The sequence below is a fragment of the Giraffa tippelskirchi genome, chromosome 4, assembly GCF_054371585.1.
Source record: "Giraffa tippelskirchi isolate mGirTip1 chromosome 4, T2T-mGirTip1v1.2.pri, whole genome shotgun sequence".
Lineage (NCBI taxonomy): Eukaryota > Metazoa > Chordata > Mammalia > Artiodactyla > Giraffidae > Giraffa > Giraffa tippelskirchi.
This window is the reverse complement of record NC_137278.1, coordinates 186432734-186446595: the sequence shown is the minus strand read 5'-3', so window position 1 is coordinate 186446595 and position 13862 is coordinate 186432734. Positions and strand designations below refer to the sequence as shown.

General features: G+C 37.6%; 1 protein-coding gene across 2 annotated transcripts in view; it reads left to right on the top strand.

Moving 5' to 3' along the window:
- PIK3C2G (phosphatidylinositol-4-phosphate 3-kinase catalytic subunit type 2 gamma) overlaps window positions 1-13862 on the top strand; it is a 387527-nt gene that overhangs the window by 216492 nt on the left and 157173 nt on the right. For both annotated transcript variants that reach the window (XM_081592337.1, XM_081592336.1), the window contains 2 exons: window positions 5441-5621; window positions 8431-8538. In XM_081592337.1, the coding sequence (XP_081448463.1) occupies window positions 5441-5621; window positions 8431-8538 (289 nt within the window). The remainder of the gene's footprint in view (window positions 1-5440; window positions 5622-8430; window positions 8539-13862) is intronic.

Here is a 13862-nt window from a genome sequence, read left to right as displayed (position 1 = left end):
GGGAAAAGAAAGAGTATAAAATTGGCATATTCATTAGTTTTCACCATATCAACAAATAGCCCCACAGTTTCAGTGGCTTATAGCAACAGATTTATTTCTCACTTATGTACCACACAGGCTGCCGACTTGCTATAGCTCTGCTAGGCTGCCCTGGACTCCACACAGCAGTGCTCAGCTCCACTCAGCATTGTCTTCTCATTCCAGCACTGAAGGAACACCCCCATCCCTCACCCCCAACCCCAGCAGGGACATGCTGTTCTCATGGCAGAAAGCAGAAGTACAAGATGGCAAACCAATCCATGATAGTACATTTAAAGTGTCCACATGGACTTGGGCATACATTTTATCCATCCATAGCCTACTGGCTTAAGCAAGTCACAAGACCAATCCTGACATGGGGTGGAAAAGTAGATGTTGCCTCCGGGAAGACACTGGGAGTCACAGAGCAAAGAGTGTAGTTGTGTAAGCTTCAGAGAAGAAAGCATGGCATTGGGAAAAATAATCAAATCTACCACACAGTGTGAACACAGTGGAAAGATTATAAGTATGAACATATGGCACTCTGAACACACTGCTTTGGAGGTGGTAATAAGTATTCGGTACATAAATTGCAATATGGGGGTAAAATTAAGTCAGTTCATACCTTAGGGGCTCTTCTCATATATTTAAGTGTTCTAAAAATGTATACAATCTCCAGAGTATGGATTCCATTATCTTCTGAATTTATTCCATTTTAATAGTATTATATTCTTGCTGTTTCAAAGTGGCTTATAGACAAATGTATGTTGCAAAATAACTATTGATTAGAAATTACATTTCAGCAGACTTGGACCATGTAATGCTCCCTATGTGCAAAATTCAAAAAGAGTTCAGTGCTATATTTCTGAAAGAGTGAATCAATATTCTAGAAATGAGCTAGTCACAGGAAACAGTTATGTTTGCAAGACAATAAAATGTGTCAAGTACCTCAGTTTAGGGAAATATTAAATAAATCTCTCAACCAATGAGAAGTAAAATAAAGTTATAAAGACTAAAGAGGTACATTACTTTTTACTTTTTAACAAACTGTTGAAAACTTATAGTTAATAATTCCATATCAAATATTGGATTTCAGCCTTTATATGTCCCAAGGTTATAAATATACTTGAAGAATACACATTCTAAACTCCAACCATGCTCACTTAAACCCAGTCTAGGAGCACACCCCTGACCCCCACCTAAAGTAAAAACCAATAGAGGCAATGGGAAGGGGAGGTCCTGGAGTGACCTGAAATCACTCATCTTCATTGTATAGCTCAGTTTTCTTCTGAATGTTGTTTCCTCTCTTCCCTCACAGGAAATACACATGTGGGTGTGTATTTCATACATTCATTCGTGTCTGACTCCTTGTGACCCCATGGACTGTAGCCTACCAGGCTCCTCTATCCATGGAATTCTCCAAGCAAGAATACTGGAGTGTATTGCCATTCGCTTTTCCAGGAGATCTTCCTGACCCAGGGATCAAACCTGAGTCTCCTGCATTGCAGGCAGATTCTTTACCATCTGATTAGGATATCATGCTATTGAGAACTAAAATTAAGACGTACACCGAAGGGAGTCATGAGGCAAGGAGAGCTGGATTGATGTGATTAGCCTGTTCTGCTGGTAGACTGATGAAATGAGAACTAGCTGTCTTTTTCCTGGACCTCCAGCAAGTCACTCACCATGTGATCAGAAGCATGATGTGCATGAAGAAATGGAGAAAAGCTCTAATTTCCAAGGGAAATCTCCATTTCATGCTGCTGGGGTTTGTGCATCTGAGTCCACCACTATCCCCTTAACTTAGGCAAATGCCTTTATGACATCCCAGATCAAGTATGCTCCGTCACCTGGGTTATGTTTGCTCCTCTTCCTGTTTTTTGCCTCTCATTCTCAACACTACCAAAACCTTTAATCAGCTGGATTTTATGCATGTATTCTCATTTTAATGTTATCCTTACTTATAGTCCATAAGACACACGTAAAAAGCAATATCAAGTTGAACTACTTCTGTATCTCGCCTGCACTGGGATAAACAGGTCTCTGACATTTTGAGATTTACCTCATAGTTTGTTTGTGGTCACATTGCCTGCATCTTAAAAGCCCAGTCTTTCAGCACCAAGTCTTATTTCCTATTTCTCAATCCCTTGACCTGAACTTTAAAAAATTATTTTTTTTTAATTTGGCATAAGCAATTCTGCTTTTCCCAGTGACAGTATCTTGTGAAAAGAGTTTCTGTAATTCTCAGGGGAAAGTGACCAGTTGTTTTCTAGTCTTACAAACAGAAGCAGCAGGTAAAAATTACCACATGATGGGTTTGCCACTTCTTGCTGGTGAAGCTCATTGACACAGAATTATGTAACCCTCCACTCAAAATTGAATAGTCCAGCTTTCTCTGAATAGATTAAAATTAAAGTACATGTTAATTTCTCTCCTCGGTTAAAATGATTGTCCCTGACAACACTTGGATAGACTAACTGACCTCTCAGGATCATTATACAACACACTATCATTTCAATTCTGCAATGAGTAAAAAAACAAGTTGAGTAAAAACCCATAGAGCTTTAACCAGGAGACCATGTCATCATGGGAGAAATGAAAGCTTTAATGAGACATGTTCTATAAGGAAACTAATCACAATGAAATACACTGAATTTTCTTCACTTAAAAAATTTTAAAGCACAGTCACATAATCTCTCTACAAATCTCCCCTGCTCTGTTTTATTTTTTTATTTATTTTTTAAGGATTTTTTTGATGTGGACCATTTTTTAAGTCTTTATTGAATTTGTTACAGTATTGCTTCTGCTTTATGTTTTTTAGTTGTTCTCCATGAAGCAAGTGGGATCTTAGTTTCCCAACTAGTAATTGAACCCACACACCCTGCAGTGGAAGGCAAAGTCTTCACCACTGGGCTGCTAGGGAAGTCCCTGCTCTGCTTTATTTCGAACAAGGAGTTAGACTGATTTTTTTCCCCTCTTTGAACCAGCACTTATGAGAGAAGCAAATAGACTTCTAATAGAATAAGAATTCAGTTCAGTTCAGTCGCTCAGTCGTGTCCAACTCTTTGCAACCCCGGGGACTGCAGCATGCCAGGCTTCCCTGTCCATCACCAACTCCCAGAGCTTACTCAAACTCATGTCCATCAAGTCAGTTAAGAGTATTTTGGATACAAGCAATACAATTTTGACAATTCTTATGACCACACTCCCATTCCTAAAATATATCTTCTCTTTAATTATTTTAGTAAAAAGTTGACTTCATCTGTGCAGAATAACCTTTCATCATGTATGTAACAGTCAGGTGATAATAGAGTTATATTTATGTTCTAAAAGTTTTAAATAATAATATCTTTAAAAACAAGTAACTCAGTATTTAAAATGTATGGAAGTGTTGGCAAGCATTGGGATATAGAAATATTCTACCCATCGCTTCCTTACCTCATTGAAAACTAAGTAGCCTATACAACTGTATATTACTGAAGTCCTCAAATTACTGTGAAAATCTCTGAGGTATACATGGGTACATGCTCAGTCGCTTCAGTCATTTCCAACTCTTTGCAACCCCATGGACTATAGCCCACCAGGCTCCTCTGTCCATAGGATTCTTCAGGCAAGAATACTGGGGTCCCATGCCCTCCTGCAGGGAATCTACCCCACATAGGGATAGAACCTGTGTCTCTTGTGTCTCCTGCATTGAAGGTAGATTCTTTACCACTGAGCCACTGGAGAAGCCCCTCTGAGGTATACACTCTGCAAAAAATATCTTGAAGTTTTAAATGTGGATGCTTTCATTTGAGGCTTTCCAATTCACATTCATACAACTCTCATTTTCCTAGAGCTTCCAGATTATGACATGAATCATTTATTATGTCTAACATCTCAAAATCTCACTGAAGGAGTAGGTAGGAAACTTTTTCATTGTCTGTTATTCTCCTTACACTGAAATTATAAGTATCATTAGGTTATATTTTCACAATACATCTTTAGCCCCTTGAGGTTTTTTTTAATGCTTTTCATAAATAAGAACTATTATTCCACTCGGTTTATGTTTCCTTTGCAAAAGTAAAAGAGGTGCGAGAAGATAAGTTGGCTTCGTAAAAATGACAAGGGAGCAAGCCCTTTCCTAAAAAAAAAGCAGATTCATTCAGTTAATTTTTTAACTTAAATGTGTAGGAACAGAGAACATACAACAAATGAAAATAATGTGTTTCTTAGAATCTCTATAGCACAATACATGGTGGGCAGAGATGCAAAATTAGGAATGCAAAATGAAACTCACCTATATATATTAATATTTTGGCTTCTAGGCATTTAGTCCTTTTTTTCAGCATTCCATTCTCATGATTTTCTTCTAGTTCCTTGAATGGTATTTTTTTTTTCAGAAGAGAAGAAGACTAGAGACAAGTTAAGAATTAAAGAATCAATCAAAGAGAGGTTAACATTTAAAGGACTCAGTCTTTTTTACTTCAGTGTTTTGGGGCATAATAAAAAGTAAAGTTGAAGCATATTGGAATTAGTTTCAAGGAAATAGAAATTGTCACATGGCAGAAAGAGTAATGCAGTAATTGTCATTGTTCCATTTTCTAGAGAATCATCCTTCCCTTGTTTTGTTCTGTGCCTCCTGTGTTCATGATACAAGTAGACTGCCAGTGATAGAAGTTGGCTTGGGGAGACTGCAAGATACAGCTGAACTAATGTTTTTTTTACTGACTGGTTCATACTTGGAGCTAAGCCCTTTTGAATTAGAATCACATTAACTTTTTCTATATTCTATATAATTCTATAGGTTCAAAGATATTACTTTTTTTTTTTTTAACCTCAACCAGCTTAAGTAAGTAGTCTAAGTTACTTGGAAGTTGTACGGCTGATATTTGAATCCAGAAATACCTGAAAGCAAAACGAAACAACAAAAAAGCACCATGTTCTTGCCTTTGTGGTATCTTCCTCCAGGTAATCAAGGGGAAGTGATGGAACAAAGAGAAATACATAGATACACGACAGTGTGAGGACATCATCTATTGAAGAAAAACAGAAAAACATGGGGTTGATGGTTGAGTCGCCATTAAGTATAGTGACTATTAAATACAATTTAACAAACTTTGTATTTTAATAAGTCAAAAATATGCTCTTACGATAAGTTATTTGTTGTAGAACTTAAGAAGCCTGAAAGAAGAAAAAGTGCATCGTGAACTGAAATGAGGAATAGTGGGTCTCTTATTGATTTTTCACTCTCAGAATCTCATTAACTATCAGATGAAACTTGATGACTGGCAACAAATAAACAACATTTTCCCCATTCTAGGCTGTTAAACTGCCCAAAGCCATCACACAGATTAGTCTGAAATGCACTTATTGTTCCTGCTGGAGGTGTTTTAATAAATCAGCTTTAGATACAAGAATTCTTTTTCTCCCTTTCCTTCAGGCTGCTAAAGGATGCACAGAATGAAGCTTATTTTAAAAGCTGGTATCAGAAGCTATTGGCTGCACTCCAATTCTGTGCAGGAAAAGCCCTGCGGGATGAGTTTTCCAAGGAGCAGAAACTTATCAAGATTCTGGGAGACATTGGGGAAAAAGTCAAGATGGCTAGTGACCCTCAAAGACAGGTTTGTTGGGACATCAATCTTCATGTAATGAAGTTTTGTTTTCTTTTTCATTATGGTTCAATTAAGTTTGAATTTCATAACACTGCAAGTACATTCCTTGACTGCCACTTAGTCATAAGACACTTCAATCGATTCTTTTGATTAAGTTTTTTTTTTGTCAATTTACTATCCTAATGTTAATGATAATATCTATCACCAGGACATGGTTTTTTAACTTAAATAGCCCTGTTGCACAAACAGTACCTGACAAGGGACCAATTTCAAGGCAATTTGACTAAAATGACCAGATGAAGTAATTTCCTCAGAACGGAAGCACAATTCAGACTTACAGCATAAGTACACAAATGGGACTTTTTAAACACCCTTGTCCAAGGGACAAAACTTTGGTCTAAATTTTTCTAACTCTGCACTAATCAAAGTTACATTTTTGAAGGCAATTTTTTTTGCCACAACAAATAAAATGAAATACATGAAACAAATCAATAGTGGTGTGGATAGTAAGAATTTCATACTAACATCCATGGATGGTAGTCAAAATATTGTACCTCTTTCATCACTGATTATAATAAAGGACCTGGCTGTTCTTTTTCTTGATCTAATGGAAGAACACTTGCTCTTTTTAATTGTCTGCATTACTAGTTCCCTTCTTTAGTGATGTTCCCTTCACTGTTAGAGACCATTAAGTAGATTGTCTTAAGTTCACATTCTAGATGTAGAGAGATAGTAAACTTCCATTCACTGGATTAAGAATATCATTCAAAAACAAGTACTTACTATGGTCTAGGAGTTAAGGATAGAAAGATGACTAAACTATGAATCTTGTCCTCAAGAGAGCTCATGGTGTCTCTCCACCCACTGTTTAAAATCAACATAGTTTTTGACAAAATGATATGAAAATAGTAGGAGGCAAAGTGTCCCAGAACTCTTTCCCAGCACAAGATTTTTCTTACTGGAAATCACTTCATTTGGTAGTAATGCCAGAAGCTATGCTACTTCACCTACATAGGAAAAAATGGAAAATAAAAAGCAGAAGCATGGAATTTATTTTTAAATGGGAGGCATATAATCTCTGGATGCAGAGAAGAGCCTTAGGGCACATAACATGATAAGCAATGCAAAATATATTTCTATGACTTCTCCATGTTATTGCAAACCCATTAGTTATTGTCTAATGGTAAACAAAGAGTGGAGCACAAGTAAAATAAATTTGGTTTAAAGTTTACAAACTTTGTGTATAGGTTTGGTCTTTATTTCTTACATTTTAAAGTCCCTCGTGTATTGAAGATGCATACTACAGTCAGTAGAGTGCCTTTTTTAACCAATTGCATCAAGTTCCGAAGTGATACTGACATCATCCTCTCATATAAATGCATTTCTCTCACCTTGACTGGCTGCTCTTGTGAGAACACCTCTTGACATGAAAATAGGAAGAGAAAAAAGAAGGAGGTGGGAGAAAAATTTATAATTTCTCACAAGTTACTATAAGATTTTTTTTTCTATTTTTTTTAAAGCCCAATTAAACCTAACTATACCCAGTGAAGAGATCTTAGTTAAAGAGAGCAGAGGTTCCCCTCTGTGATGCTCTTCAGGCAAATCCAGGTATAGAAAAGACAAAGAGGACAGACAAAAAGAATTCCATTGTGGAACTTTGCCCCGTTTCTCTTCCTTGTTTTTCTGGATTCTGGAGGCAGTCGATTCTGTTATTTGACCATGAGCCAGGAGTCAGAGTTGAGAAACTTTTGAGAGTTAGTCAAGCATCATTAATCAGATATCCTCATTTGTAGAAATGGACTTAAAAGAGTTTTCAAAGTAGGCCAAAAGTTGTTTGGTCTTTTTTTTTTTTGATTATCATTGTTTTTCCCTCTTTTTGACAGGGAATACAAAATTCAAATTTTTTTTTAAATTTTTACTGGAGTGTGGTTGCTTTACAATGCTGTGTTAGTTTTTTCTGTATAGCAAAGTGAATCAATTACATGTACACATGTGTTCCCTCTTTTTTGGAGATCCTTCCCGTATAGGAGCACTGAGTAGAGTTCCCTGTGCTGTAGGTTCAGTAGGTTCTCATTGGTTTTCTGTTTTATACATAATAGTGTATGCATGTCAATCTCAATCTCCCAATTCATCCTATCCCCTCAGCTCCCCTTGATATCTGTAAGTTTTTTCTCTACCTCTCAGGGGATATACAATTCTAAAGGCGTTGTTTGGTCTCTGACCTTCCACGTGTGCGGAGGACTGTGGAAGGGAGTAAGTCAAGTATCAGAAATACACTCACTGGCATTTAGTAAACTATTTGTTCATATATGTTACCGCTTCTGACATTTATCAATTGTCCATAATTATCTTTTTTGTCATTATTGCTCCTACTCTATGTAAATTTTTTTTCTAAAATGTACTATTAGTATCAAGTGTAAATCTTAAGAGTTACAAACTAAGATTTCAAGGAATTATGATAAATGGATCATGTTAATAATTCCTTAAAGCAGGGGTTGCAAATTGCTGGGTCACAGGTCAAGCCCAATGCATCATGTTTTGTTCAAACAGAACAGTACTTTGTTTTGCTTTTGTTTTTAATTTAAGGTGCTTCAGAAAGGGCATTCGATCTTTACTCCCTCATTTTTCCTAGAACTCCCTCTTGTCTTTAGCCTGTTGCCTCCTCATATGCAGCTACATCACCCACCAATCCAAAGCATCCAAATATGTAACCCCTAAATTAATGAGTTTATATAATCAATAGAAGAAATGTATAACTTGAAGGGAAAGTCAAGTTCTTTACAGTTTCAAAAATGCTTTTTCTAATGATTTTTCACAGGAGGTCCTGAAGAAGGAGCTTGGCAGACTAGAAGAATTCTTTTGGTGTACAAAGACCTGTCACCTCCCTCTGAACCCTGCCCTATGCGTACAGGGGATTGATGGTGATGTAAGTCGATGTATTCAGTAGATAAGTTGAGTATTTTTATTTTGTATTGTTTAGTTCACTGGATGGTCTTGAAATGGCAAAAACAATTTGTCAATTGTTATTATAGTTATTTAAGAAAAATTAATTGAATCTCATCCAAACTGCGTGCTCTATTTGATGCACTGTGACCAGTTGGGATCACATTAACCACATCAGCTATTTCGTTGGTTTATTAATAGAAGCAGATTTTCAGTTCAGTGAAAAAAATGAAGATACTCCTTACTTAAATTGATTTCTTGACTTAATCAAAACTGGTTGGTTTGGTGACCCCATGCAGGCTGGTTTAATTTCATGCTTATTTAGATTACGTGTGCACCCTTGCATAGGACACGAATATATCATTAGCTATAACATCTCAGTTTTGATTCAATTTAAAATTCATTGATGTTCATGAGTCATGATGCTATGTGATATATTTTGTGATTTTACTCATGCCCGGAAAGCCCTTCTCAGCATCACTGAACTCACAAACCTCTTCTCTGCCAAGTCTCTATCAGTCACTCTTGTCTGACTTAGAATCATTCTTTCTCCATGAGCTTTATTATTTTCTTTCTCCAAAGTCCAAGACTAGAAGACTCTATTAAAAAGGATTGATAAGTGACATTTAGAAGTAAAGAGATTAAACTTTCATACATGTACAGTAAATGTTACATAACTGAAGTCTTAGTACAGTCAAGGAAACAAATTTAATAATTAAGGGAAAAATTAGACCATTAGTATGAATAGAAGAGGGCTTCCAAGGTAGCACAGTGGTGAAGAATCTGCCTGCCAAGCAGGAGATGCAAGAGACTCAGGTTTGATCCCTGAGCCGGGAAGATCCCCTGGAGAAGGAAATGGCAACCCACTCCAGCATTCTTGCCTGGGAAATCCCATGGACAGAGGAACCTGGAGAGATACAGTCCATGGGGTCTCAAAGAATTGAACATGACTGAGCACACACACACCCACACAATGCATGAATAGAAAACATTTTGTTAAGAACTTAATGCTGTCATCTTGACAACTTTTCTGCTACAAAGACACCCTACAAACTTTCCTAATATACTTCACAGATGTATTTTGAACAAAAACAAAACAAGGCATCAATTCCATAAGCTGAGATGTCTATCAAAGCTAAAATCCAAATCATCACTGATTGTTTAAAAAATCTGTAACATTTTTATTATAAGCATATACACTGATTAATGCTAAATACATGGAAACTCGATATTTCAAAGACAGTGTATTTTTTTTTTTTGGTAATTAGTATTAATATATCTTTCTAGCACTACAATCAAAAAGCAGTTAGGTCCAGTCAACAGTTTTTGAAATGAAAAGGAAGTTTTTTACATAAATAGCTAGGTCATTTGAGCAGCCACATGAGCAATACATAGAAAGAACAATGGAGCTTGTGGAAGTCATATGTTATTTTTTATTTCTGCCTTCTTGATTTGTTGTTATTGTTTAAGGAGTAGAAAGATTTTTTTTCAATTAAAATTACATATCAGTTATGGCAGTTATGGCTTGTGCAGGCTTTGGGGATGTGGAGCACTGGCTTTACTGGGGGGCTGTGGGAGTGTCCAGGTGAGTTGGCCAGGCCAACGTCCCCACTAGCCCAACAGTCAGCACCCAAAGTGCTGTGGCTGGAACCATGCTCCTCCACTACAGCAACCCGCAGCCATCAGCACTTTCCCTGAGGCTGGGAAGTGCCCCATGTGGAGCCATCTCTTTCCTCATATGTTCTGGTCAGCTGTGCTGTGCGTACAGCAATGATCAGGGCAAATGTGGCCGGCGAAGCTCTCACCTGCAGGACATTTTAGTCTGTTCTCAGTCCTACTGAACAATGAGGAGGTCTGAAGGGACACAGATCACCTCTGAAGGTGCCATCAATGCAGCAAAAGTCTAGTCAGAACCCACATCTGGTTGACCATCAGGGAATCCATACTTGTAAGAACATCTGGGAATGTAATGAGTATGTTAAGAGCTTTAGAGAAACCTCTCAGACAGTGGTTCATCTGAGCACCCACTGAGGGGACAGATTCTATGAATGTGAGTGTGAGGAGATTTGTCACCCCTCCTCCTGTCTCAATAAATGCTAGACAGGGAGAAACCTCATCAGGGTGACGAACATGAAAAGCCTTCACTCCTCATTCCCTCAGAGGCACATCAGACAGCCCTTACTGGGGAGAAGTATTCAGAATATCATGAGTGTGGGAGGCCTTCATTCAGAGTAGAATCTTTTTACAGCACCAGGCACTTCACACGGGTGACAAATGTTATGTTGAAATGAATGTGGGAAGGCTCTCTGTTCTGACAGAAATCTTACTTACCACCAGAAAGTTCACATTGGGGAGAAGACTTACAAGTGTAAGGACTGTAGTAAGGCCTTCAGTCAGAGTAAATCCACTGTGAAGTAAGACAGTCAGTGCCAGTCTTACTTGATACTGGGTTCCCCACGCCAGGGAGCAAGCACGTATGTGTCGGCAGTGTAGAAAAGCCTTCAGTCAGACCTCTAAACTTGTTGATTATGAGCAAATTCACACCAGAGAAAAGTCTTTTGAATGTGGCACGGCATGACGTTTTGTCTAGTAAATATCTTACTTTATGTTACAGACTTCACACCAGCAAAAGAACAATAAATATGGAAAATACGCAGTTGAGACTCACACCTCATTATATATCACAGAATTCACACAGGTTGGAAGTCCTATGGATGTAATAATGAGCATAGGAAGGCCTTTGGTTATACCAGCAGTCCTCTAGGACATCAGAGAACCCATCTGGGGACAAAGCTGATACATGCAGTGATGGTGGAAAAGTCAATACTGAGCTTATCGTGTGTCAGAAGTCACTCTGGAGAGAAGTCTCATGAATGAGAGAGCATGGGAAAGCCTGCATACATAGTCAGCATTCTAGTTTAATCAACATCAGCTAACTACACTAGGGAGAAGCACTCAGGCCTGGCTCAATCCATTTCTTAAAACATGGCCCTTCAAGACAGAGAGCAAAATTCTTCTTAGGTTTGGCTAAGCTTTCTTTATAATAAGAATTCTCACCCCTACCTCTCGTTCGGACCACTAATCACAACGGACCATTTCCTGTTTCACTAAGGGATGGATAGAATGAGAGAGTGGGAATAACTTAATGCAATCCTTCTCTATTCCTGGGAAAGTAAGGACCAGACTTTTCATTTACTAATAGGTTTCTTTTCCTTTTAAAAATCTGTTTTAAATCTATTTCAGCAGTGTTTACTTTACAACAAGAGAAGTCATATCATCCTTTCCCTATTCTAACCTTTCTTATCTTTCTCTATTCCAGCTCCATTGTCTCATCATTTTTATAAACTATCCTCCAAGAGTTTGATTTATTCTTTCCAGTCTCTTGGTTATGGCCTTCCCAATCCACTTTTAACTTCTACTCTGAGGTGTCTTTGTTTGCCTTTTCCTATCTAGCAAACCTTTTCTTTCACCTGTTTACTAATCTATGTCTTTCACAGTCTTCAAATTCAGCTCATCTCTGAAATACTCTCTTCTTCAAATGCTTCCTCATTCAACTATGTTACATTGCCTTGTAAATTATTTTTGACTTAATGCATGTGTGTATACTTTCATACCAACTTTTTGCAGGCTCTTTCAGAGGTAGACATGGTGCCTCCTTCTATTTGCATATAGATAGTGGTTTATGCATACTAGTTTTCAAGTGTATGGTATTTTTGTTGTGACTCTCAAAAAACAGACTGCATCTGAAAACCAAAATATGAAACAATGAAAGCAAATCACTCTCAGTGATGTAATTACAAAGAGGGGCTCAGTCTCTCTTAGCCCTTTGTCTCTTCCCTAGACTTAGCATGCCTCAAAGACTTCATCACCTCCCCCCACCCTCTCCAGAGAAGGCAATGGCAACCCACTCCAGTACTCTTGCCTGGAAAATCCCATGGATGGAGGAGCCTGTTAGGCTGAAGTCCATGGGGTCACGAAGAGATGGACACGACTGAGCAACTTCACTTTCACTTTTCACATTCGTGCGTTGGAGAAGGAAATGGCAACCCACTCCAGTGTTCTTGCCTGGAGAATCCCAGGGACAGCAGAGCCTGGTGGGCTGCTGTCTATGGGGTCGTACAGAGTCGGACACGACTGAAGCTGCTTAGCAGCAACAGCACCCTGCTCACCTCCAGAATTGAATGAGGAGAATTTGAAAACCACTGACCTAGACTGTGGCCCAGTACAGGGTTTCCTAATTGAATACCATGACAGAAGGTCATATGTTCCCTGATTGACTGATTCTTGCAGCAAGAATTCATTACTTAACAAGCAGCCTCATCCTTTCACTGTAAAATTCAAATTGATTCAGTAAACAAGGGCTTCTGTTTGCTTGGGGATTATGTTAGATTTACATCGATAGATTAAGAAATAGATCCTTTCCTCTCTTCTACTGATTTCAGACTTCTCAGAAATAATGACATTCAAACCAATCCTTCAAAATGTATTGATGTCATATTTTTATTAAGTTGATAAGTTGAAAGTATCAAATCCTTTTCCTTTTAGTATTGATTTAATTCTTCACTGTCAACATGAACTCTCTAATAACCTAAAAACATATAGCCCTTAGCACTAGAACAATTGTAAGCACATAAAAGGAAAATAATGGAAAGCAGTTGATATCGTTTATGATATCGTTCAGCTTTAGCTGAAGATAGAAATGTAAAGTATAATTGAAAAATATGAGAACAGGAAATGTATGTTGTACTGTTGTTTGTAAAGATAAGAAAATGTTCATTAACAAAAAGGGAAGAAAATGCATTAATCTTTTTGAAGTACCTGATTAGTATCAGACATTGTAAAAGCTATTTTATATCCGTTAGTTCATATACCTATTACAAAATTGTGTGAGGTAGGATTTTTATCCCTATATTACATTAGGATACAAACATTTATCCCAATGTGAAATAGGGATAATGAGTCAGACACAGCTGAGGAACTAACACACATGCAAAGACATTTAAGTAATTTGTCCAAGGTGATACAGTTGTTAAGTGACAGAGTCCAAATATTTTAAAATTTATTTTTAGCTAGAGGATAATTCCTTTGCAACATTGTGTTGGTTTCTGCCATAAAGCAATGTGAATCAGCCATAAATACACATACATACAAAAACAAAAGACCAGGAGCTGGCTGTGGCTCAGATCGTGAACTCCTTATTGCCAAATTCAGACTTAAATTGAAGAAAATAGGGAACACCAGTAGACTTTCCAGGTATGACCTAAATCAAATCCATTATGATTATACAGTGGAAGTGACAAATAGATT